At 38.3% G+C, this 26,944-nt stretch overlaps 1 protein-coding gene across 6 annotated transcripts in view; it reads right to left on the bottom strand.

The window, feature by feature from the left end:
• COL14A1 (collagen type XIV alpha 1 chain) overlaps window positions 1–26,944 on the bottom strand; it is a 112,627-nt gene that overhangs the window by 66,891 nt on the left and 18,792 nt on the right. For all 6 annotated transcript variants that reach the window (XM_071738282.1, XM_071738283.1, XM_071738284.1 and 3 more), the window contains 8 exons: window positions 14,118–14,273; window positions 13,292–13,411; window positions 12,476–12,640; window positions 11,939–12,100; window positions 10,374–10,525; window positions 9,335–9,464; window positions 4,060–4,205; window positions 2,622–2,751 (listed from right to left, as the gene is read on the bottom strand). In XM_071738282.1, the coding sequence (XP_071594383.1) occupies window positions 2,622–2,751; window positions 4,060–4,205; window positions 9,335–9,464; window positions 10,374–10,525; window positions 11,939–12,100; window positions 12,476–12,640; window positions 13,292–13,411; window positions 14,118–14,273 (1,161 nt within the window). The remainder of the gene's footprint in view (window positions 1–2,621; window positions 2,752–4,059; window positions 4,206–9,334; window positions 9,465–10,373; window positions 10,526–11,938; window positions 12,101–12,475; window positions 12,641–13,291; window positions 13,412–14,117; window positions 14,274–26,944) is intronic.

The raw sequence follows: 26,944 nt of genomic DNA, 5'->3' as shown, positions 1-26,944 counted from the left end.
GCTTAACCTTTCTTCTTTTATTATGAAGAAGCTGTTTCCTAGCAGGAACCCCAGTAAAGGTTATATTTATATACTATATATTCCTTGGCTGTTATGAGCTGAAGGAAAACAAGGTCATGCAGGAGAGAGTCTCAGGTTGCATCCACTCTTCTGTTACACCAGAGAAAGCAATTTGTGCTGTCTGTTACTCTCAGCAGTAGTTTCTGTATTAGCCCAACATCTGCTAATTTTCTCTGAACTGTGAAACCTGTCTCTGTGCTTTATGCCTTCACCTTCACACACACACACTCCTCACCAGTCCATGTGGACAGATAAATATCAGCACTTCAGAATCTGTTTCCCTCACACAAGAGCACATGGGGAAAACCAAAAGATAATAATACCAACATATTATGTGGAAACTTCAGCCAGGCCATATATTGACTCAGAATCTGCAAGCAAATACCTAAGCAGCATAGCAGCCATTAAGTGAACATGGCTATGAGGAAAGAGAAGATAGGAACACACTGGAATTGTATTAAATGGGTTTGCCACACTTTCTGGCATTCTATATATTCCACAGAGGCTAGTGAAGGGAGTATCACGTGCTGGCTTTCCTTTATACCTTCTGTCAGTTGTGGAATGCATTTTATTTCACCACCCAGACTATACCACAAAATACTTCAGTCTCAGCTCTTTCCTTTTGGAACCAACCTCCTGAAAACGCTGCTCTCAACCAGTCAGACAGTCTTACTGCCAGGGTTATGTGATATTTACAGTGAGTCTTGGATAAATCCTGGCCCCAAAAAGAAACCCCACTGTGGAATGAGCTTGCTGATCATGCCTCTGTTTGGCAAGTAGCAAGGTTTCCTTACAGTAACAGTATGTACAATGATATTTATTAAATACAGAATATCAGATACTACACGTAATCCTACTGCAAATTGGGCAGATCACTCTACAGGCAGATGCATGCTACAGGAGAAAATACCCAGTAGCCTATTTATTAGCTGCAAGACAGAAATACTCACAATGAAAGGAAAAAAAAAAATCTGGATCCCAACAGGGAAAACTTTACTATTAAACAGTGACGATGTGGGACAAATACACTCACCAAGAGCTTTTATTTGTCTCAGACTGCCCCATGGCCTGATCAATCAAAGCCTATTTGAAGAGGGATTATTTGAACAGACATATATGAAAGGTTAGAATTTATCTTTTCATATTGCAGTTCTAAGAACAGTTGCAGTTGGCTGCATTGAGTAATCCTAAAAATAAATTAAGGTTGCAGAATAGTTAGTTTTTTTTTTTTTTAATTCTGATCTGGCAACAGCAGTGATGATGGGTTAACATATGTTTCTAGCTTCTGTGATCAAACACTGGGGTCACGAATCCTCAGCTTGTGCCAACGTATCTGGAATTTGCATGTGATCTTCCATCCAATGTGTTAGTCAGGTTTAGAGCTGTGCAGCCTCCAAGACCATATGACATGAAGTGAATTCAGACTGGCACACTCATAAACTGCATAAACTACTGTCTAGGATAAATTAAAACAAGATACTGATGAAAAGCAGAGGGATGAGAGGAGAGAAGGGGGGTTAAAAGGAGAGAGAGAAAGGAGCAGAGGGACAAAGAGCCAAAGAATTGATTTTCCAAGAGTTAAGAACCTTCTACACTCTTTCAGGTCGTGAAAAATGACCACGCTGCATCAGTTCACTATTTTTGCTTGCCTGTCTGCAACTGTCCTCTGAGATGTGAATCAGTTTGAACAGCATTCCTAGAGCTTCTTCTACCATTATTGACTATTCAGGCAACTAGCCTGGCCAGTCTTTTTCTTAGCACTCACATGTTTGAACTTAGCTTACCTACTAAATGTAAGTGACTTTCACACTCACTTACTCATGCCAGGAGCTAAAACACAAGAGGAAGCAACCACTCCACTGATGGGAGCAATACAAATGTCACAGAATGCAGTTCTAGAAATATCCCAGCAGCACATTTATTTTCTTCTTTGTCTTCCAAATGCTTAGACTATTCAGAGAGCTGTCATACAGTGCTGTGTACAGTTGACTGTACAGAAGACAAAATTTAGCTGGCAAAACACTTTCTGCTTATTAAAAACACACCATCTATCATGACTACACAGGCACTTTCCAACCCTTCCTTTACCAGATGTTAGGCAGCACCACTGGAGAGAAAACCTCTTTGCTTCTTTTTTGTCTGTGCTACTACTGAGACAGAGGAATTAACTTCTTCATCTGAGCAGGCTCCTCCACACACCTGGTTCTCTGGCTACAAAGAGGCTAAACAGAGCAGTCTCAGTGTAGCTCTTTGTGGCAACCTTTGTTCACCCTGATCCAGGAGTTACACCAAGATCAACAGGGATATCCACAGAAGCACTACTAACAAGAGAAATTTCACAAGAAAACAAGAAAATTTTACAATCCTGTTCCAAAACCAAGCTCTTTTGTAGAAACTCACATCTTCAGTCTCTATAATTCACACTGAGAAACATAGTACAGCTAAGATCTTGCCCTATGGACCATTCAAATCAGATTTTAAAATCAGACATCTGCTCTAATATGTGCAAAGACTGTTCTGAAGTTTTATTAACAATAACTGAATATAGATGTGCTACCTACATGTAGTTTCTTGTCCTGTAAGGGGATCACTGGCTTCTTCTCCAAACATGGCATAAACTGTGACTGTATATTCTGTATTGGGCAATAGTCCATCCAGTTCAAGATCTGTTGAAGCTTCCCCAACTTTTATCTAAATTCACCATAAATAAAAAGACACATTATTTCTGAATTACTGCATGATAGGGAAGCATACTATTCACATACTTGAAATTAGATATGTGAACAAATGCCCTGATGAGCATTTATCTGATACTTTGCCTGCGGTCCTTGGCCCAAGATTTCGGGATTTTGCATAATAATAAAAAGAATAAAACTGTCAAAAAGTCAACACAGAGGTAGGAGGACTTCAGAAGTAATTAGTGACATCAGCAATGGCAAAATAGTCCTTTCCAGAACATGCAGCTACTACGACCTTTTCAATCCCAGCTACATCTTGTTTTATCTTCAGACATAGGACTGAAATTTCATAGGAGGAATGAATTTCAGTGCACACGAAGGCTCAGATTTTTTGCAGTTGTACGTATAATTTTCCTCCTCCACCTCTTCACAGAGAAGCACATTAGCATGGACTGCCTTATCTATTTAAAAAATAAAAGTCTTTAATCTGGGGAAGGCTCATTCCTCCTGCACCAGCTCGTTTTCAGGGAGGCCCCTGTTTCAAAGGAATTATCTGCTTGAGCCACTCATTTAGCAGAGAGCACAAATCTATTTGAGCTTTCAGTACCTTCCTGTACCCTTCACTAGTTCACATGCTCCTGCATGCTTTTCAGTGTTCTGGCTTGAACATCATCTTAATTATACATATAGAAACATGAGCACAAAAACTTTTAAATTCTAGATCAGAAGTTCACTAGAACTTCTGCTAGCAACTTTAGAAAGCTCTCATTATTTTAGTGAGAGAAAACTGGACTTTGTCCCACCTTCTTTTTCTTCTAAAAATATCTCCTAAAAATCACTTCTGATGGAAGGTATTATTTTAAAATTTAAAAAATAAAAGATGAACAGATCTAAAAGAAAACCAATAAATGTCACCAATAAAACTGCAGATTTTATGTTCTTTCAAAGGTCTTGATGATAACAAAGGCTAAACTTCATCTTCCTATGATAAAGTGCTTAGAAAACGTCTTAGGTTTACTTCATTTTTTCTTTCTTTGGGTGCTAGCTTTGTATGATGATACAGTGTCACCTCATATATAATTTCATACATGCAACTTTAATTCAGGTGAAATTGTTGCATTTTTATGGCAATAATACATAAAAACAATCAACTGGTACTTCCACTTTATCCATGGGCTGTAATACATACAGCATTTAAAGGAGTAATGGAAAAAAAAGTATTTGTGGATCAAGTTTGAGCTTATAGGCCATATACTAATTTGTTCCTTAAAAGATGTATTTTTTGAATAATTGCCATTTAAATGAAAGCATGATACATCACCTCCTTCTCATCTGCTGCCAATCCTTCTGTCAGGGGAGCGTAGAGGATCATGTAACCTGTGGCACCCGCTACTCCATTCCACTTTGCTCTCATGCTGCTCTGTGACACATCATACAATTGCAGATCTGATGCCATTGGCAGGGCAACTGCAGTGGGAACAGAGAAACACTTCAGTTGTCTCACAGGAACAACCAGCTATTTTTCAAACAGTTTATTTTATCCTAGGAAACACAAAGGAACATATTCATCTCCAGGCATGCAAGTGCTGTCTGTATGCCACAACCATGAAGAACTGATTACTACATAAAAGGCAGCACAATTAGAGAAACAAGGAAATGACAACCTAACCAATTCTAACACCAGGACAGAGCTACCCCTTACAAAGCATTTCAACTCTTCAGCTAGGAGGATTTCTGCTCTTCAAGAAACAAATCACTCTGTTCTCCCTTCCTTCTCCCTGATCTGCAGGAGGATGAACTCTTACTGTCTCAGAAAGGGCACACTTACTATTAGGAACAAGTTGTAGCCCTCAGAGGTGACTCTTTCTGGCAACAGTTCCCAAGCCAGAGCGTGGGAGAAACAGCCATGAGGAAGGACACCCTGGAGTGTGAACAAGCACACATTACGCCCACCAAAATATTTTGACTATGAACTGTTCTCTGTGTAAGGCCTGGACTGTCCAAACTGGCTCAATGGGGTTATGCAAATGTAGGCAAGATCATCCATTGTAAATTATGGCAAATGCTAAACTGGTGAGCACAACTGAGCAGACTGTGTGAAATTCAAAGATTAATAGGAAGTTTACTTGTAAATTTAAGGCACAGATACCAGAACATAGCACCAATCTGTGATCCTGAATATTTGTATTTCTGTAACTCTTTAGAGTAGCATTTTGTGCTTTTCTAAATGTCCTCACTTTCTCCTTCTCACAGAAAAACATCCCAAGGCCTCTCCAATTACATCATTGATGGATCCCACCAAAATATCAAGTCACTGGAGAGATACAAGGGAACTTTGCCTTCTTTGCACCTTCTACAGTGAGAATAATCACCAAAATGATTCTAGAGGTCTTTAAAAAAAAACAACTGAACAAAAAACAACCACACAAAACAAATCTAAAAAAACTCCACAGAAGGCAATTGGTAACTGATATCAGACCTTTACTATTAGGAATTCAGAGATCTACAAACACAGATTCAGCAACCAATTCTCATTATACAATGCTTGTAATTCATAGAGCTTCTAATCTCCAAACAAAAATTGCAGCCTGTCTAGCTGACATCTCCCAGGAGCATTATATCTATTATATTATGCTCAGCAAGCTCTAACAGAGCTCTTAACTTCCCATATTAAAACCTGCCAGCCTCACCCCATCTTGTTCATTGAAGCTGTTCATTCAGTCTCTTGCTCAGGTCTGTATCATGGATAAAACTTCAACCCAGGCCTCTCATGGTTTCTACTTCCAGGCTCCTTGTCTTCACTTCTAGGCCTTCCACAGCCTATCTTCATCCCATATAAGCCCTTGCTGATTTGATGACTTATTTTCCCATGAATTCCCACAATTATCCAATTATAGGGAGAAAATACCCATAAACATTTTCAAATGTACTTTGGTCCCCTCCCTCAGACCTCTGATGCCTGCATAAAGATACTACATGAAGACACTTTCTACTAGATTGTCTCATTCATTCAGACTTTGTTGGGATCACAGACAGACTTATCCATCACCTGCCTTTTTTCTTATTTTGATTCAAAAAAAATTACAAGAAAAGTATCTTCTAGCTCTAACTTATGACTGATATTTTAACTCCTAATAGGAACACCTCAATATTATGGCAATATAATGACAATTAATAAGGAGTTAACTGAAAAGTAAAAATAGCAGTGTCTTCTACTGGAATTTTCAGATGAATTCAAGCTTAGAATCTCAAATATATTCAGTAGATAATGATGATTTGCATCTTGGATGGTTACCAAAGTATCCTAACACTCTGGTAACGCAAGGATAAATTGAATGTACTAAAAAAAAACCTAGAATAAACGAAACCAGGTAAAAATATTTTTGTAACAATTTTAAATGTGAATTTATTTCATATTTATTTGAAGTTAGAAGTGACTACTAAATCAGAAACCAAATTATCTTTAAATTATGCATATTGGGTGTGTCTATCTAGATTTCACATAACTGTGAGCTGTTTTCAATGTTCTATGTGAATAAATGAGACCAGTGGCTATTTTAAGCTGTCAGTATCTCACACAAAGTCAGGAATGTAAACTTCAATTTTCTACAGTTGTCCATTAAGATAGTACACAATACATTCAAACTGCAAGTATTTTACCATGTGGAGTGATTAATACTTGCACATGTCAGATTATTACTTCCAAGACACTATCAAAGGCAGCTGTATTAAATGCTTGGTGATGTATGCCCTTGGGGTGTGATCTGATCAGACCTCAGAAAGCCAGCAGGGATGGGCTCTGTCAGAACTTGAATAGGTGACTTCAAAGGAATACCAGGTGAGATATGAAACAATCCTGTTGGCTTAATATGTAATTCTGTTTCCTCTGTCTCAATAAATTAAACAGATCCTAACACTGGGGTATGACACGCCTGGAGATTACCTTTTGGGAGACTGAGACAAAAATAGTAATCTCACTTTTTTATGACCCTATTTTATTTTCTTCTCAGATTTAGAAGATTTGTACTGAAAAAGAATCAAGAACCCTGGAGGATGAAAGGCACCTCTTAGATCATTTAGTCTAACCCCCCTATTCAGTCAGGTCATCTCGAGCTGGTTGCTGAGAACCAAGTCCAGTTCAGATATCTGCACCTATAAGATGCAGACTCCACAACCTTTCTGGGCAATCTACTCCTAAAATTAGGATACCATCACAATAAAATAATGACTTCTCCTGTTCAGATTTAATGTCATGGTTTTTTTAGTTTGTGCCCTTTGACTCTTGTCATGTCAGTGGGCATCACTGAAAAGACTTTGGCTTCTTCTTCTTCCTTCCCTTCTATCAGGGATTTTTGCATACTGATAAAATCACCTTGAGCCTTCTCTCTTGCAGGCTGAAGAGTCACAGCTGTCCAAGCTTCTTCTTTTATGAAGAATATCCTAAGTCTTAATAATTTTTGTAGCCTTTCATTGGACTCATTCCAGTAAATCCACACCTCTTTTGTACTGGGTAGCCCAGCACATGTGTGGCTCCCACAAGCATCCAAGTGTGACCTCATCAGTGCTGAGTAGAAGGCAAGAATCACCTCTCTCAACCTGCTGGCAATACTTTTCTAATGCAATCCAGGAGGCTTTTGGCCTTCTTTTTGACAAGGGTGCATTGCTGGTTCACAGTCAGTTTGTTGTTTACCAAGACCCCTATGTCCATCTCTGCAGAGCTGCCTTTCAGATGGTCACCCCTCAGCATATTCTGATGCATAGGGTTATTCCTCTCAGGGGGCAGGACTTTGCACCTCCCTCTTTTGAAATGCAGGAGGTCAGACATGTTTTTCCTTTCATAGATACATGCTAATTAATTTCAGTCACCTTTTCTCATTCATGTGTTTGGGAAAGGGTTTCAAGGATTAGTGTCTCCATCAGCTTCCCAGGAACTGAGGTGACAAAAAAACCTATTCTATTCTTCCCCAGATCCCGCTTCACAAAGGATTGATATTTGTTTCCTTCCAGCATTCAGAAAGTTCTCCCAGTCATCATGCCCTATCACAGATAATTGAGAATATCCTCAAAATGACATAGGCCAGTTCCCTCAGCACTCATAGATGCAGCCCATCTGGTTCCACAGGCTAACATGTGTCCAGTTTGCTTAAGTGCTCCCTATACTGTTATTCCTCAAATAAAGCTCAGTTTTCCTTTCTCCAGACTCCCCCAGCCTGGGATTTATGAAGGCCATTTTAATTTTAGCTGGCAAAGGCTGAGTCAAAGAAGGCCTTGAGTACCTCAGTGTTTTTCCAGTTTCTTTGCCATCAGGTCCCCTGTCCCATTTAGGAGTGAGCCCATGTGTTCCTCAGCTTTTCTTTTACTGTTCACACACTTGTAGAGTCCATTCTTGCTGCTTTTCACATCCCTTGCCAGACTCAGCTCCACACTGCCCTTGGCTTCCCTAAACTTACCCGTGCAAGATCATACAGCAACTCTATTTCTCCTGCCTCTTCTTCCATCTCTTTCACACTTCTATTTTATATCCAAGTTTTGTTAGGATTTACTTGCTTATCTATGCCAGCCTACTGGCACCTTTGCTTGATTTCCTACTTGTCAGTATTGACCTTTCTTGAGCTTGTAAAATTTGATCTATGAGTATCAAGCTGCTCCTCTGGACCCCTCTTCTCTCCAGGGCCATATTCCTTGTGATTCTTCAAAGCATGTCTCTGAAGAGTCTGAAGCCTGCTATCTTAAAATCCAGAGCTGTGATCCTGCTTTCCTGACAGAATCCTAGAATCCACCATCTCGTGGCCACTGCAGCCAAGGATACACATGAGTCTAAAACTCCCCATCAGTTCTTTGCTTCTAAGTATCAGCTACAGCACAGTTTCTTCTCTTGCTGTCTCCTTAGTCACTTGTGTCAGGAAGCTGCTATCAAACACAGAAGTCTTCTAGAGTGATTGAGACATTCTGTGTTGTTCTTCCAGCAGATTCTTCCAGCTAGAGAACTAGAAAGTTACTCTTTACTTCCAATTCCTAATGTTTGTCCCATTTAATGGAAAAGTAACTGTATTTTGTATGCATAAGATTTAATGATTAATTGCAGTACATTATCTCAGATATAGATATATAGAACTGTATTTTTTCTAACAATATCTCAAATCTACATTTTACAGACAGAAAAAAACTGAACCATTGAGAAAGGAACCTTGAAATCTTTGGTACTGGTGGGAATCAAGTGCAGGTTTTTCTAGTCCCACCAAATCCTCCACCCATGAGATAATCTTCAGTCACTAACTTAATTTATAAAGCTTGGCTCCACACACGATGTATAGGAATGTTCTTAGGGTTCAATACAACCAACTTAAAAGTTCAGCCCACAGACAGAACCTTTATCAGTGCTTAAATAACCACAGAGCATTTGGAACTTAGTTGGATTGAATTGAACTTCAGCTGGATTGAATTGCAACTGAAATTAATTTAAGGTAAATGCATTAAAAGGAACTAAATTCAAAAAGACTCCCATGTGCATTTCTTTTTCACAAAGAGTCATTGCTTACTCACTGTGATTAAATGCAAACAGTCAAATCCACATCAAACATGATAAGGATACTCACGTGTGGTTTCAGTTCCACGAAGGCCCTCACTAGCAGCATTTGCATATATAGCAAACACAGCAATCTGGTATTCAGTTAAAGACATCAGGTTTTTCAGAACTGCTGTTGATAAGCTTCCATCTACCACAACCTGTTTAGAAGAAAAGTCAACTAAATACCCATAAAGCAAATTAACTGTATTGCCATCAAATCAACCAACCCCTCTTTTGGGAGATTTTCACACTGTCATTGAAGAATCAATGTACTCAAGTTCAATTCATAAACCAAACTTGCTTTTTCTCCCTTTATGTACAAAAAGGTGTCTGAAAAACAACCAACTAAATATCAAAATATTTAGCTGATATAAGTAGACATAATAAACAAAGGAATTGCTTAGATAAATAAAGCTTATATTGAATACTTTTCCATTAATTACCACATCATCATAAATATTGGTTTAGTGCTATATATGTACACACAGAGTACTTCAAACTGACATAACCTTAGTTAAATCCTCTTGCTCTTCTGGCTTTCCCTTTAATTATGTAAGTTGTCAGCTGAAGCCAAAAGCTTGCTCTACTGCATTTTTTCCCCATCTCCAAAATGCTTAAGTCGTATTCAAATAAACACCCTTCTCCAAATTTTCAGTAACCAGTTGTAGAAATCCTAAAACATATCATCTTCTTTTAATGATTTTTTTTTCTTATAACTGAAAATCTGCCTTCCCATTAGCTCCTACCTCTTTAGTTCTTGTAAACAGAATGGTGCAGGTGAAGTCTATAGAATCAGTTCAAGGAACTGTATGTGTAAGCAAAAATGCAGGCAGCTCACCCCATCCCCAAAAGTGCCCATCACTATAGAACATTTACCTTAAATTACATGGCAGAAAAGCAGCCTGGCTACCATCTAACCTTCACCACCAACCATTGTGACCTTATGTCCATTCTGCACTGGGTTTCAGAGCAAATTTTACATTCAATTTAAATAAGACCATGGATTTTCCCTCTGGTTAGCTCTTGATGTTGCTTTATAAATTCTGGGAAGCTTTTCCAGTTATTACCTCTTCTGGTTGTCCTCCTCGAGTGGGATAGTACACAACCCTGTATTTTTCCACTCTGCCTGGTGCATGGGTCCAGCTAACCCGGAATCCTCTGGCTGTTACATCAGATGTGACCAAATCTGAAGGAGCCCCCAGAGAAGCAGCAATTGTTCCTAAGTTAAAGACAACACAAATTATTTATTCCTCTCTGGAAAATAACTTTTTCATTTGTTGCATTTGCTGGAACTCCAAAGATCACTTCTCATCAGATAAATCAAATAATTGGCTACTGCACATTTATTTAAGTCATTTGTAATGGAAAATAAAAGCAAATAATAAGAATGAGAACTGCTCATGGAGTTTTCACTGGAACTAAGCCTCCCTTGTCTTTCATACACATTTATATGAAAGAGACTAAAATACAAAGCTAAGCTTTCCCTGTCCTTCCAATCACTCTCTCAAACCCCTTCTTTCTGTTGGTGTTTTTGGTTGTTTTTTTTTTTCCCAGATTGTCTTCCTCCCAGTCACCAAAACCATCCAAATACATATATACAGCTGTGATCTCCTGTGCTCCACTGCAGGCTGGAAACTGATATGCTGCCTGTCAGCAGGTTAAAGAGATCCAGTGAATGGTCATCTTCACTGGAAATCATTCCTTTTGACAGAGATGTCTCATCTCCTACTCCCCACGCCCCCTCCCAGCTAGTATTCTGCATTTTTTCCAGTTTCCAGGTAAATAAAAAGAGGAAAAAAAGAGAATGAAGTGAAGCCTTCATTCCATTACACATTTCCTCGTTGCACAAGTAGAAATATGTGTTAAAACAGCCTTCCTTACTGATATATATTACAAGCATACTGAAAAAATCACTCAGCATTTCTGTGATGTTACAGAATCAGACACCAAGAAACACAAACAAAACTGGCTTTCAGAAAGAAAGTCCTTCCTCCCGTAGGACTGTTTCTCTGACTTATTTGAACATTTTTCATAGCCACTTCTCTGCCCAGAAAGAAATAAAAATATTGCTGGCAGAGAAGGATTTTTTTATACATGAACAATTTTCTTCACCACCATTTTTTCTCATGCTCTGAAATATAATTTTTTGTTTATTAAATAAGAAAGAAAAAAATCCATCATCAGTAACGGACAAAATTACCTTAATAGCTGAAAATTCTGAAAACTTATGAGGCAATAAAAACAGTAAATTAGGAGATAGATATCACAGCACAAATGTAACAACTGCATGTGCAGCTGTTAAAAGTAATTCATCCCCAAAACTATGTATTATAAAAATTTTCCTTACCCAACACTTGGAAGTAGTTACAGGAGAATGAATGTATATTTTTGTATTTTGGTTCTACTAAATAAGATAATATTTGCTATTGTCACAGAGAGAAAAATATCAAAGATATAAAAGCAAGAATAAGACATACTTAGGAAAATAACTTCCCTGAAAGTGCATTTTCCTGTGAGCAGGAGAATATAGAGCATTAGTCAAGTGCCAAAAACTTATAACTACGGGTATTTGGATTAGGATTTGTAGCTCTAGGTTGAAAGGAAGTCACATTAGATCTCATTTCCTACTGACCTTTGATTTCCTTTTCCTGTTCCTCTACTCGTGAGCACACTGTTCTGGTAAGGCTTTCAACAATGGTATGCATGAAGTTGAAATCAGCAACATTGTAGACATGTGTGCTATCAGGTTCAGAGGCAATCTCTTTGAGCTCATTTATATCTGCATTCTTTACACCTGTCATCAAAATCAAGAAAATATTTGCAGCAACAACAACAAAAACCATCTTGTATACACAGGGATTGATAAAAAAAATCACCAAAATCTAGTTATTTTTTGTTTAGTGAACAACTACAAATTACTCTGGTTTTAAGATGTTATTTCAAGATTTTAATTCCTGCCAGTATAACTGGCATTATTTCAACTGTCTCCTAAAAATGTAGCATCCATGCATACCACTAAATTCCAGTAATAGCAGTGAGTTTGAAAACTTACTAAGGAAACTTAATGACAATATATACCAGGAAAAAAAACCACTTCCTCAGAGGGCAACAGATATAAGTACACCAGAATATAATGGGACACAATACATGGATATGGCAGAATACACACCAATAGCAAACAGCTCAATGCCAGCATCTCGTAGGTTTTTAGCAGGAGGGATAACATCATCTTGGGACTTCCCATCAGTGATCAGTATCCCAATTTTAGATACTCCAGGTCTCGCACCTGCCTCAGGCTTAAAGCTGTTTTCCAAAATGTAAGTTAAGGCAAGACCTAAAAAAGGAGACATTTTACAAGACTTTAGAAAGGAAAAATGTCCATTAGCTTTGCTAATATCACAATGTTTGTCTTTCCACTCAATTTTAAAATCCTTCAAAAACCCTTTAAGAAAGAGTAAGTATAAAAGAAGAGCTCATTTAATGAAAGATTAATTCCAACAAGCAACCAAAACTACTGCAAAGATGACATTAGTCTTTAGCAGACTGTTGTTCAATCCATGCATTTTAACTAGCTATGGAAACCTAAATTTATCTTCTTGTGAATGTATCATCTTTTCTTTCTTACTCTGCCAAGTTAGATTAGGAAGTCCCCTTTCCTTCTAAGTATATTGCTTACATGAAAACACATGCTCTGGATAGCTTAGAAAATCCACATACTACATGCAATCTGACTTTAATTTGTTTGTTCTTTCCAAGATTAAAAAAAAAATTTAATAAAGCTCAGGAATAATCTGATTTTAATAACTTGTAATTATTTAAGGGAAGGAAGAACAACTCCTCAGGACAAACTTAAAAGTTAAAATGAAATAATGAAATCCCAGCTGAAAACTCTCTTAAGTGTCCCACAGCCAAGGTTTCTAACTTACCACCTTCTAACATCTGGATAAAATAATCATTTTAGCAGAAGCTAAGGCATACACTGTACCTGTTAATGTATTCCCTCCCTTGTATGGCAGGTTACGGACTGCATCCAAAACAGCATCTTTTGTGCCATAGGCATTCAAATGCCATTCAATTCGGGGGTCCCCACTGTACTGTGCTAGACCTAAAGAACCAAAAATTAAGTTAATCAGTCAGACAATTAGGTATTTTTTTCAAATATCTACACTTTTATGTACTTGGCTACAAACATTTTGCCACAGTAAGCTCGCTGTAAATAGCTCTGCTACCATACTAGGAAAGCTGCATTGCTTAATGCCAAAAAGTAGTATAAAGATGTTCTTGGTGGCAGCTCCTCAGTTTATTCTCAAAGTTTTTCTTTCAAGTGCTAAGGAAAGTGAATAAGAAGCACATGACTTTTCCAGAGTTCAGTAAGATTCAGTAGATTGTTCTTTGAAGAGAACAATTTTCTTTAATATGTTTTTGAACAGACAAAAATAATAATAGGAGAACAGATATATATTTTAGCAGGTTTAAATCATTAGAAAAACCATCTATTGGCACATCTTTCCTCTGAAAATTAAACTGCAAAAGTTTGATTTAATGCTGACTGAACTCTCTAAGACTTTTTCCACTGTTTTTTATCTTCACCACTGGAGACTGCATTAGAGTTTACTTAAACTGAGTATCACAGTCAAATGTGAGGAATTAATACTGCAAACATTCCAGTAGCATTACTCTTATGACAGAAGTGATAGATTCAGATGAGGATGAATCTTGCAAACCTAGCAATGTTAAGCTGTTAACGATGCTGAAATAATGAAATGTTTACATTGCTACAGAAATATTAAGTAAAAAATATGGCACCTTACCTACTCTTGTTTTCTCAGATCCCACATTGAAAGCAGAAACCAGATTTTCCAGGAACAGTCTAACAAGTCTGAAATTGAATCTGCCAATACTCCAAGAGCCATCTACCAGTATCACAATATCTGCAATTGCTGGAGTTTTACAAGTAAACAGATTTCCTGTAAATCATTAAAATAAAAACAACATTGTTAATTCAATAATAAAATTGTACCTCAAAAAATTTATACCTTCCTTCTCCCGCTAAGATTATTACTTAAATCTTTTTTCCATTGATAAAGCGAGAAATAAGTAAAATCCCTAAAGCCATTTGTTTAAAATCAGGCAATCGGGCAGTTTGGCCATAATCTACTTCTGTTCTTTCATTCAGCTTTCAAAAGTAGTACTGGAAGACTGCATTTAATACTACAATACAAGAAAGAAAAAAATTAACTTGCATATAACCCAAACCAGCAGTTTTACATCCTCAAGAATACAAACACACAGGTTTTGTATTACACAGGTCCTGACACTCAACCTTAGGTGCAGACAAGGCAGAGAGAGCTGCCTAGACATGCAGACACCCAAAGCAGTTATCAAGACCTATTTTATAGTCAACATAAAAAGCAGATGTTTCTATATATCTCAAAAACTCTATAGAAAAGTTTCTTTAGCTGCCATTGTGGAAATGTATATGAAAGAAAAGAGCATTACAAAAGCAACAGAAAAGACTTCATAAGAAAAGCAGAGATGCATATTAATAGTCTCTAAGGTTTAGCTAACCAGTGGAGACATCACAGAGAGGACACAAATTGCAAGTTACACTAACAAGTTACTAGCAAGTAACACTATTAGAGATAGAGATTATTTTAAAAACAATGAGAAGCCTGAGAAAAAGTGACACATTCAGTTTGAGAAAATGGCAGGAGGGGAAGCAAGAGGCAGGAAGTGGTTTCCATAACCTCAGACAGAATGGCTGCATCCCACAGAGGTGGCTGCATGACTGTAAAAGTGAGACTCTTTAAAGGAAAAGGAATGAGTGATGGTACCCAGGTAAACCAAACAGGAGTTATGTTTGAATAAAAATATCAAACTCCCTTCTCATTCTCACCATGGAATAAGGATAAAAGTAGGGAATGCAAAGAGAGGCATCTTAATAGAAAAGGTACCATGCATCAAAATAATATTTAAGGGTGAAACTGATGTCCCTAAAGACAGTAAAAAAACCTGGAGACTAGTCAAGTAATCTGCAGCCCAAACTTTATCATTCATTATTTCAGGATCCACTACACATATTAGTTGACAAAGGAAACCCACACCAGAGGTGGTACTAACAGGAATCACTAAGTTAGAAATAAACTGATCTTAAGCAAAGATGTTTGGTGAATAACAGAAGTAATTCAGCAAGAAATAGTGCCAAAAGCACTTGCATTAGCTCACACTCATCTCTCCTGTTACAGAGAGGGAGCAACACTGTTAGCAATTTAAACCTTTAATACCATACTACTGACCATCTTGTCATTAAAGAAAAATTATAGTTTCAGAGGTAAAACCAATCCAATGTGCAGAAGGATTTAAAACAATTGGTAGTAATTAGAGTTAGATTCATACTCATTGTAAATCTACAGAGAAGGAAACCCAATCCAGAAAGTTAAAGTTAATGTCTTAAACGTGTCATAAAAATGTTTTTAAAAGAGCAGGGAACATCTCCTACGTGCATCCAGCAGAGCAGAATAAGTTCTAAACACATGACAAAAATTCCACTTACAAAGATGCCAAAACAAATATTTTATTTTAGCTTTTACAGTACAAGACAACACTATTTGAATTGGCAACACATTTTAATGTATAAACACTGGGGAACATTTAGTAAGCATCAGAAAAATTATCCTAAATTGGAAGATAAATTCTAAGGACATCCAAATCTTTCTATGACTGAAGTCAACAGGAAAACTTCCCCTGATCTCTGCAAGACTGGAATCTATTTTGTGATTTAATAGGAACTTACTGGTAATGGCAAAATTCATGTTTTAAGTATCTTTGCCAAATAAACTTCCTGTTAATCAGTCTGTATTACTTGCAGTATTTGTCTCCCATTAACAGACAGTTCAATCATGCCACTCTCACAGTGGTCATGATTAACTTCCTAAACTTCAAAAGAACTATTGGCCAAGTGAAATGTTACTCCACACCAGTGAGAATGATAGACCTGGACCCCTGATTCACATCCAAGCAGCTGTTCTAAAGCACAGATGTGTCTTTTCTCTATGATCCCAGTAGTTTAATACCTATCCCAATGGGGATAATTGGATTTGTGAGACAGCATTTCCCTTACCTACTTCTGAAATCTTATGCTTACTATGAAACCCAGTTAGTACCCCAGTTCTTACAGATTTCATATCAAGTTTTGCCTATACGGCTTCTTTAATCCTGTAGTGATGTTTTTGTGAATAAAACCTTTTATTTGTTTTAGTAAATCCATTCAGTGAAGCAAAACCCAAAGAATAAAGAAAACAATAACGGCATTCCTTTCAATATTTTATTTCCACATCATCAGATCAGTGCAAATAGCATAATTCAATTATTTTTCTGTTATGAAAGCATGTGTGGTTTGATCCAAGACTGTACTGCAATGTCACAGAATGTGAAAATTTGATTCGTTCTTCGTAGATAGGAGATACTTGTTGAATCTTTTCTGCATAAAACATTTAGGTTTTGTTACTTCTGTACACCCACTATTTGCTTATGTTTTCTCCTTGTTGTACTTAATAGAATTGTAGAAAGTTCCCTAAAATGGAATAAACAACAGTGAGATATTAAACAGAATAGCATGCTGTATAAACCTAATAGGAATATTATATATACAACATACCTAATAGGAATACAAACACTATAACATCCTACTGTATAAATTTAGTCTAAAAGACACAGCATGTAGCAAATAATTTATGCACCCCACAGAGATTAGCCAGTTACTATTACCACTTCTAGCAAATGCCTTTTTCAGCAATCCTTCCATTCAGCTATACATGGTCATAAATTCTTCTATGGTTTGAGGATAATCTTGAACATTTCCACTAACTAAAAGTAACTTTAATAGGCAATTTTCTCAAATACTTTCCTCAAATACCTTCCTTATAGGAGGATCACAGCATATAATTCCATATGCAAAAGCTCCCAACACTCAGTGCTTTATCCCACTTCAAGTCACAATACTGTGATCAGTTGTACATATTTCGCTTTTACTTGGTTATCAAGAAAACAGTAGTGAGAGAGAAGGTATCAGTGCCCACTGAATTACACAGAATTACACAATACTTACCAATATCAAGAGCAGAACAGCAGCAAGGAGACCAGTTACCTAATTTTGTATAATGTTTCATAATGTTATATAAATAGCATTATTCTACTTCAAGTGCTGCAAACCACAGCAAGCAATAACAGAGCCTGTGATTCAGGTTAAAAAACCTACAGAATAGCAAAGATCCAAAAGTCAGAAAACAAGCCTGCATATTTTGCACCAGCAGCTGTATTTAGTGCATCCACCTACAATGGGTGGAGGAGTCTGAGGAGGAAAAAGTAAAAAAATAATGGACTTACTACAAGAAATTCACAATATTCCTAGAGTTATTTGGCAAAAGGAACTTGCCACTCAGCCAGGAAGCTAATTGAGGAGGAAAGGGTTTGTTCTGCTTGTTTCCATGTGTCACAAATGAAGACACAGGCTCAGAATTTCAGCTTCAAAGACATCGGCATACAACTAAGGCTATCAGCAACATCTTGGAACAAAATATTCACAAAAAAACTGCTTCAGTATTGCCAACACTCATATTTTGGTTCCTTTCTTTTTAGGAAATCTTTCAAAGAACAACCAGTACTGAAGGAATTTTGTATCTACCAAACCAGTATTTGATCCTTCAAGCCCCCGGACATTAAAGGTGATGTATTGTGATGTATTTGCTTGCAATGCCAACGTGCAAGTGCTATAGCACTATCAAGACCCATGTCAGAGTTTGGCTGAGAGTGAAATGCTGAACAAAAAGACCCAGCTAGAACTTTCAGTGATAGAGAGCGAGTTATTGGACCCTGCAAAACTTGACCCTTGAGACATCTATTTAATGGAATAGAGTGCAGAGTGAGGACCGTGAGGGGCTCTGGCACTACTGAGGGATGCTCAGGTCAAAGCAGAGTCTGCAAACTTCTGTAAATACTGACCACTTCTCTGAGGCCTCACTGTCAACCTGCTGTTATTCTTTCACACATGCATTCAGTGAGGAAGTGAAAAAAAAAGAAGTTTGACCCAAAAAACTGCAAACCTTACTTGGACACAAAACTATGATTTTTAAACAAGAGTCGTGGCTCTTTGATTCTTAGAGTTCATACTACTCTTAGAAAGTTCTCTGAAAGGCAAAGGGAGAAGCTGCAAACACAGGCACTGCCACATGGGATGACTCAGTGCCTTAGAAGAACCAGTTAAATCTGCAGGCATTTATGATACATTTTGCAGAAACATATTTGGTATTTTGCCTCCCCTTGGTATGAAACTGTTCTCATTTTCAGGGCCAAAACACACTTCTGCTAGAATAAGTTAAGACTATAATTCTTTCTGAGCCTGCAGCATGCCGTTTCCTTTCTTAGTCTCAGTCACAGTGGAAAAGTCAAATAATATATGTGGAAGGAGAGGAAGAAAGTTCAAGTGGAGGCCAGTAATAATACAGTATGAATGGAAGACTCATTTGCAGGGTAACAAAGCAAAAAAGGCAAGAAGCTCGCTAACAGAAGCAAGGAAAAATATCTTGTGAAAGCATGAATGGCAGAGAAAAGTCAGCCCTCCACAGTGACTGACAGCACTACAGATGAGGAGATGCACCACTGAGGACAAGGGCAATATAAATCTACATCAGCAAAATGTCACTTGTTTTTAAAAAAATGGTTAAAAAAATACAGGGACATGGGGCAGTGTTCAGCTCCAAGATTCAGCAGCTCACTAGTCCACACTTCTGACATTGATATTATTGCAGTGTGCTGGTGATATCATCATTGCACTTAGACCTCAGTTTAACACATCCCATATGTCAGGCTGTGGACCAGACAAATGCATACAATATAACTGCTTTTCTTTGAACTAGATCCAGCTTGAATTTGAAGGACTCAAGACTGGAACATCATTAGGTTGAAAGAGCAGCCCAACGAGGTTAGAAGTTTGTCCCAGTTCCCTAGAAAAAACCCAAAATAAAATAAAGCAGCCAGCCCTTTCCCATGCGCCTTGTTCTGTTCCAGGAAACTAATACAGCCCAAATGGAAGGCCCAGAAATTTGTTATTTGGGGGAATTGGGATATTAATATTTACTGATTCTGTTGTCTCTAATAAAACCACATTTGACTGTGAATGTTGTAGCTTAATAATTTTGCTTCTTTCAAAAAATACTAAGCAATAAATAAATGTTATTATTTAAAGCATATCTTTTGAATTTAAAGCCACAGAAGTAATTAAAGCAGTTGCTGACAAGACACATTAATTCTCTACATATACTAGTGATAATTCTCAATTGTGAGAGAAGGAAGCATTTTGTATGCACCTTTCCATACATATTTAGTGATAGTTGTACTTAGTAAGAAATCACTAGCTTAGAAAAACTTTTATAACTCACCAAAAAACAGGGCAGCTGGCCATGAGACAGCCTAGAATTAGAGTACTTCACCAAGTTATCCAGAGAGAACATGAAGACCCCCAGATTGTGCAGCAAGGGTGGAAATGACCCTGAAATCACCTCTCCTCAGTACAAGCTCCTGTTTCATGTTGATAACAGTGTTAGCATCAACTGAATGAAAAATACTGTAAAATAAGGCTCTTCTCTCAACGGGTAAGGAACAGCCTTGGAAGGAACCTTGCACAGCAGCCAGCTGAAAAGTAAAAAATTCAGCACCTTCTAGTTACATTCAAGACAAGGCCATCTCAGGGATAACAGTCCCTGAAAAGAGGTATCAAAATATTAACTTTAATCTCCCCTTTTGCTGCCCAGAGCACAATGTGATACAGTTTCATCAGTGTGTGCAGTAGAGCTGGAATGGAAATCCTTGACACTTGCTGATGAATGCATCAATGATCAATAGCTTTCTTACAAGAGGGGCTTGCACTTCCACGTTTATTAACATATGCAACCATCTCCCCGAAGCTTTTTTGGTTCTCCCTTCATGGATGCCACACAAATTTTAAAAACTGCTCCTAATTTCAACTTTTAACTATAGCTTCAGTTTCAAAGACTAGAGAGTGTCTCATGCCAAAGACAATTTTCTCTCACAATAAACAAGCCTTTGCAAGCCTGCAGACCTTAAATTATGAGAATTCATGTTGGCAGATGATGAACTGTGAAGACATATCTCAGCATAACTGAAGTATTTCCGTAATGAAACATCCACACAGACCCTGAATCTGACTTAAGGTCACAGTCCCTTGCTGTCAGCAGAATCCAGCCATGCCAGTGCACTGTGAATTGGAGGGATGCTCAAGACCTAATGACTTGAGGAGACAAAAAGCAATCTAAAGAGAATGAAAGGCTGCTCATTCAGCTGAGCTTCTATTAATCAGTTGTTCAAGAACAAGAATAGAAGTCTCTCACTTCAACTAAGAATAGGTCGTTTACAAAAAAGTCAGTGCCTTGAGGAAAGTTACTAAAGGAATTAAAAAAACCAAAAAAACAAAGAAACCAAAAAAAAACCCAGAGCCCAGACAAGAGGTTTTCAGATGGTAATGTTTCAGACTTGCCAAGCATTATACATATTTACTGTGCAGAGCTATGAGGACAAACATCTTATAACTCAAGGGTTATGAACCTGAATAGTTTTGATATTAGGAGCTGGATCACTTTCTAACAAAACTGAAACTTAAATCTTTAGGTCAAAGACAGGCTGGGGCTCTTTTTCTTCTCTGAGAGAGTAAAAAGACATCTATAAAGCTCAGTTTCCTTTCTGAACTACAAGTTCTCTAAATACCTTTATCAGTACTGTGTCTACTTTTCCAATAAGAAAATGCATTTAAGAAGAGCTCCTAAAGAAGGACAGGGAGGGAGACTGTGGGTAACACAAAGGCAGTCTGTCCAAACTCCAGCTTCTGCCTGGCCTGGAACACTAAATGAGAAGTAATGCACAACCATAGCCACTTCCATAATGTTAACATACTGATGGAAGAAAAGCAGCTCCTCCTACAGAAAGGAGCCAGAGGATAACTGGAATCCCTGGATAAGAACTGAGACTGGCCCTATTTTCTAACACTAAGCTTTTAAACACTAAGCAAATTGAAGACGGTATCCAGCAATCACTATGTTAATACTCAATCTCAAACCAAGCTAAGGTAAATAAATAAAATTAACCACAGATTTACAGATATCCAAAACAGACAAGACATTTACAAAATATATATGAGACCTTTCTTTATGTTAAGATTAACCCCTCCCATCCAAATATATCTATCTCTGCTTCTCTATTTTCCTTGACCTCACTTCAATAAGGGATTCCTTCCATCAGGATCAAAGTGCACCCTTTCCCAATTCCAGCCTTCATGACCACATCTGGGACTTCAGTTTCAAGCTTACTTTCTCTCAAGGGCATGACTTCCCTCTTATTTAGATGACTGCAACACATGTGCAAGTAAACTAATGGCTATTTAGTTTGGCCAGATGGCAGATATAAATACTGCAATCTCTAAATATAGCTTGCTTGGTTTTCTCCAAAGCAACTACCAAAATGATGGCAAAGGAAAAGAAATACAGAATTCTATCCATATCAGTGCTGATACTTCCTATCAGGTTTTCCAGTCATGCAAGGCAGGGAACAGGAGTCAGCTAACGGGTCCTGGTCAGGTCCATAAACAGTATTGTTGTTGAAAAAGAAAATCCAAGTTGCAATCTTTAGTCAAAGGATAAAGAATCTGAGCTATGTCCTCCAGAGAAACTGAAATGATAAAATCCTGGAGTATGCATTGATCATCCACAGCACAATGAGCTAAACTTTCTGGACAGTAAAAAGGAATTTACCCAAGAGTTTCCTTACAACACTGTACTCTTGGACGTTCTCTGTCAAGTAAAAAGAAATTTCTATCATACAAAGCTCTGCATGGTGGCTCACAGGTGCATGGACTAGCTTAGAAACCTAATGGATGCCTCTTATTAAATTCTGCATTCAGAGAAGCACAGAAACTAATGCTGCTTGGATGGTTTATCCTAAATTCATACATCAAAAAAGCAGTGGTATATTCTGACGAGTCTACTTCATTCATCTCCTGTTTTTAAACAGATATTTGCATCATTTAAGTTGAGAAAGAAATCCACAAGAAGTCACATAGAAGAAGAATTCAAAACCACCACACATAGCATAGGTTAAAAAATAGCCATTGTCAAAAAATAATCATAGAATCATAGAATTGGCTGGGTTGGAAGGGACCTCAGAGATCATCAAGTCCAACCCTTGATCCACTCCCGCTGCAGTTACCAGCCCATGGCACTGAGTGCCACATCCAGTCTCTTTTTAAATATCTCCAGGGATGGAGAATCCACCACTTCCCTGGGCAGCCCATTCCAGTGTCTGATCACCCTCTCCATAAAGAAATTCTTTCTAATGTCCAACCTAAACCTCCCCCGGCACAACTTGAGACCGTGCCCTCTTGTCTTGCTGAGAGTTGCCTGGGAAAAGAGACCAACCCCCACCTGGCTCCAACCTCCTTTCAGGGAGTTGTAGAGAGTGATGAGGTCTCCTCTGAGCCTCCTCTTCTCCAGGCTGAACAGCCCCAGCTCCCTCAGCCTCTCCTCATAGGGTCTGTGCTCAAGTCCCTTCACCAGCCTGGTTGCCCTCCTTTGGACCTGCTCCAGGACCTCGATATCCTTCCTGAACTGAGGGGCCCAGAACTGGACACAGGACTCGAGGTGTGGCCTCACCAGGGCTGAGTACAGGGGCATGTATGCTCCACCAACTCAACATGGATAAGGGTCTGCTCAAATAGGATTGCTGGGCAGATTCTAAGCAAGAGGAGTAAAGAGCAGAGGTATTTTAGCACCACGTCAGGATGATAATCTGACCAGCAGTGAAATCTCTGACACACCACACTGGCTGCAGCTGTTGAAATGAGACTCCTATTAGCAAAGATCAGATGGTCGGGTGCTGCTGCCACCAGTGAAAGTTGAGCTAGGATACATCATAGGTCCTCTGCTTGAACTGAGGCTGGGAAGAACAAAGCCAAGTGAATTCAAAGCTAAGTGACTAATTCTGAAACCAAAAAAAATGCCTAAGATGTTATTCCTGAGCTAAGCAGCCTCAGAGTGTTCAGAATACTATGGTGAGCAGAGCATAGTTATAAATGCTTGTCAAAATTTGTGGTTGTCCAAGTGTTCTCATAATGCTGTAGTACAGTCCAAATATTCCCCAGTCTCCTCAAGGAGAAATCTGAGGGAATCTGAGCCCACCCTCCCAATGAAGCACGGGTAACAGACTAATTTTTATGTTCATCTTGCCTTTAATTGATTAGCAAATGCTAGAACAAGCAGGTATACACCACACACACAAGAGCTTTTCATAATCAGGTCAAAGCACTGCATGTCACTGCATGTCACACAGTGATGAAAAGCAGTTTTTGTTACAAACTAGCAAAACCTTTGTCAAAATGGTAAGCACGGAACTCAAAAGTAAACTGAAAAAAAAGCTGTAGTAATGTGGTAGCCTACATAGAGCACATGTTCCCAGCTGTGAGACAGAGAAATGACAGCAAAAATACAGCCTGCTTCATACAGGACAAAGTAACTCACCCACACAACCCCTACAGATGTTGCAAAGATGAAGTATTCAAGTCTCAGTATGATGTATATACATCTTTCAGGGAAATGTAGACAGTAACCTACCATTTAGAAAATGAAATCAACAGCTCTAAACTTCACTATACTTTTTGATGCAGACTTTAACTTACACATGCCCAAAAATGAATACTATCACACTGAAGTACTCCACAATGCTTCAATAACTTACCATACTTCCAAAGTCAGAAATGCTTCTCTCCCTATTCTGCAGCACCTAAGAAACTGATGCTAAAGATGAAGGGCAAGGGTCATGCCTAGACTTTGTGATGAAGGACACAAGGACACAAGGTAGAAGTCCTTGATCTAGCTAGTTCTGAGCAAGCTAGCACATTCACCACAGAGTGTTGTACTGAACAATATCACTGCACTGCTGTCAGGTCTGTAGTAAACTTGGTTGCATCTGGTTCAAGCAACCCTTTTGATATTAAACTGCACTGAAACAAAACCAGAAAAAAGGTAAGCAGAAACTTTATTTAAACAAAACCCAAATTGATCATGGAATTAAATATGGAAAATTAAATATGGAATTAAATATGGAATTACCTAAAGTCACGAGATACCTCCCTGGTGTCCTGGTGCTTTACCTACTGTTTACCTACCCAAGCAGTTCTGTATTTGCCTCTGCATAGCCCCAGAAAATAAACATTAATTAAAGGGGTCTCTTCACATTAGTATCTTCCAAGATCATCAACATAATTTTATAACATGTAATAATTTTATAACTTGTACTTCCTTCACAACATGGCCTGTTTGTAGTTCAGACTGCTGTGGATTACTGAATAGGAAGTAATGAGATATGGGATGCAGGGAAGAGTATCCTGGAATTGTCCAAGATTTAGTACAATATGTTTAGGGGAAGAACCAGGCAATGAAAAGGGGGGATCACGGTAGTTTGGAGAGGAGCAAGCATGGGAAAATCAAAACATTAAGGGGCAAGAGAAGCCCATTCCACCTATTCAGGTGGCTGCTTAGTACTTGCTTGGCTAAGCCCTGTGCCTGTTCACCCAGTACCTGTTAGGACTACATGCTCAGCCTTGCTACCACCTCTCTCTGGGGGTATGAAGTTGCAGCAACCCTTCATGTTTCTACTGGGCTGCAGGCTTCAGTGTTCCCTAATAACAGACAAAAAAAAATAATTGTATTGACAGAGGAAGAGTCAAGTACTTTGCAGTAAACTTTGCTTCTACCCTCAGATTGCAGAAGCAGATTAATGTGCAAGGGCTGAGAAGATAAGCACTGTTCACGAAGAACAGACTGGCAGTGGAAAAAAATGCCTACACAGTACAGTTACCATCTCTTTCTTCTTCTGCTTGTTCATAATACAAGAGCTGAAGTGCCCTCCAGAAAGCCCTGGGAGACACCGTTTGTAAGGCCAAATATAGGTTGCATAAAGGCATAGTTATTCAGTAAGTAATAATAAAAATGAAAAATGTCATGACTAAAACCAACATTTGCAGTTGCACTAGCCAGGATGAAGTGAGTAAAACTATGAAACACAGCCAACAGAGCAGAAGTTCAGAGGGTATTCATTCCTGTTGCTCTGTCAAGTACCTCACAGCACTCATTTCACACTGTCTAGTAATACTTACTGAAGCATCTGACATTAACTAAACAGACAAGTTAATAAATTAGATATTTAGCCTCTTCTACTGAATATCATCTTAGCATACCTCTCTGCAGATTTTTTCCTACTCTGCTTAAATGGTGCCATTCAACAGCTACAGACTGAATCCTAGCAAGTTTGAGACAGAAGGGACTTTAAAGATCATCTAGTTCTAACCCCAGTGCCATGGGCAGGGGCACTTCCCACTAGACCAGGTTGCCCAAAGCCACGTTCACCCTGGCCTTGGACACTTCTAGAGAAGTGTTCAACCTCCCTGGGCCACTTGTTCCAGTGTCTCAATGCCCACACACTAAAGAATTTCTTCCCAGTATCTAATTTAAATCTACCATTTCCTCTAGTTCTATTGCTACATGCCCTTGTAAAAAGTCTCTCTATTTTTCAAGGTTACTGCACCTCTCATTTCTATCACTATCAGACCACAACTGCAAGATTTATTATAATAGAAACCTCATATATATATATATATGCACCATGTTGTTCTGAAGAATGATATCCTTTTTTCATTATCTGATAGTGTGCATAGCATTAGAAGAAAACAATGCTAAAAAAGAAACATTTGCTTTTAATGACTATAGCAATAATGTAAATAATGGTATCCCCAAATTTAACAATGACTATAATAAAACCCAAAAAACTATCTCACTACTAAACAGAGTAACTTTGGCTATGTCTATGCAGTTTTTGCAGGCAGCTGAGAACTTTTCTACACGTGGACCAGGAATCTGAAAGTTATATTCACATGAAAAACTAGAAAAGATCCAGCACCAAAGAGACATTGTTTCTGCATGAATCAGAGCACTGGCAGAGCACACTCACCTGAAAGAATCTGCAGGCATACTTAGTCCCATTAATAATTATCAGGTAAGTATCACATGCCAGATGGCTTCAGGGCTCTTTCCAGGAGACTTTATGATACTAAACCCTTTAAGTGCTAAAACTTTGAAATTTAGTGCAACACAACCAAAATCTTCTCCATGCAGCACTGAGTAGTAAAGAAAAGAGAGGACAGAAAAGAATCAGATACTCTCCCAGTGTCTAATTCTTCCACTTCCAGATGAAATGAAAATTGTCATTTCTATACTCATGACACGACAGATGAGCTGTAAGTTTTTCTTCCTAAACTTCTACCTGCTTGTCTTAATCTTCCACAATAAGAAACTCAGATCTAGCTTTTACTGTCACTTGATTTATCCTAGAGCTTCTTCCTGTATACTCTGGGCCAGAAACTGCAGGCAATAATCCCATTCTAAGGTCATCCAGCTGGCCCCACACTGGCCCAGGCAGATCAGGTAATATTCTGCCAGTTTGGCTCCTGCTATGTGGTAAAGGTGACCCCCCTCAGAAAGAAGCATGTAAGAGATTTAAAAAGCTGCAGTTCCCCCAAGAT

The sequence above is a fragment of the Heliangelus exortis genome, chromosome 2, assembly GCF_036169615.1.
Source record: "Heliangelus exortis chromosome 2, bHelExo1.hap1, whole genome shotgun sequence".
Classification (NCBI taxonomy): Eukaryota; Metazoa; Chordata; class Aves; order Apodiformes; family Trochilidae; genus Heliangelus; species Heliangelus exortis.
This window is presented reverse-complemented; position numbering and strand designations above follow the sequence as displayed.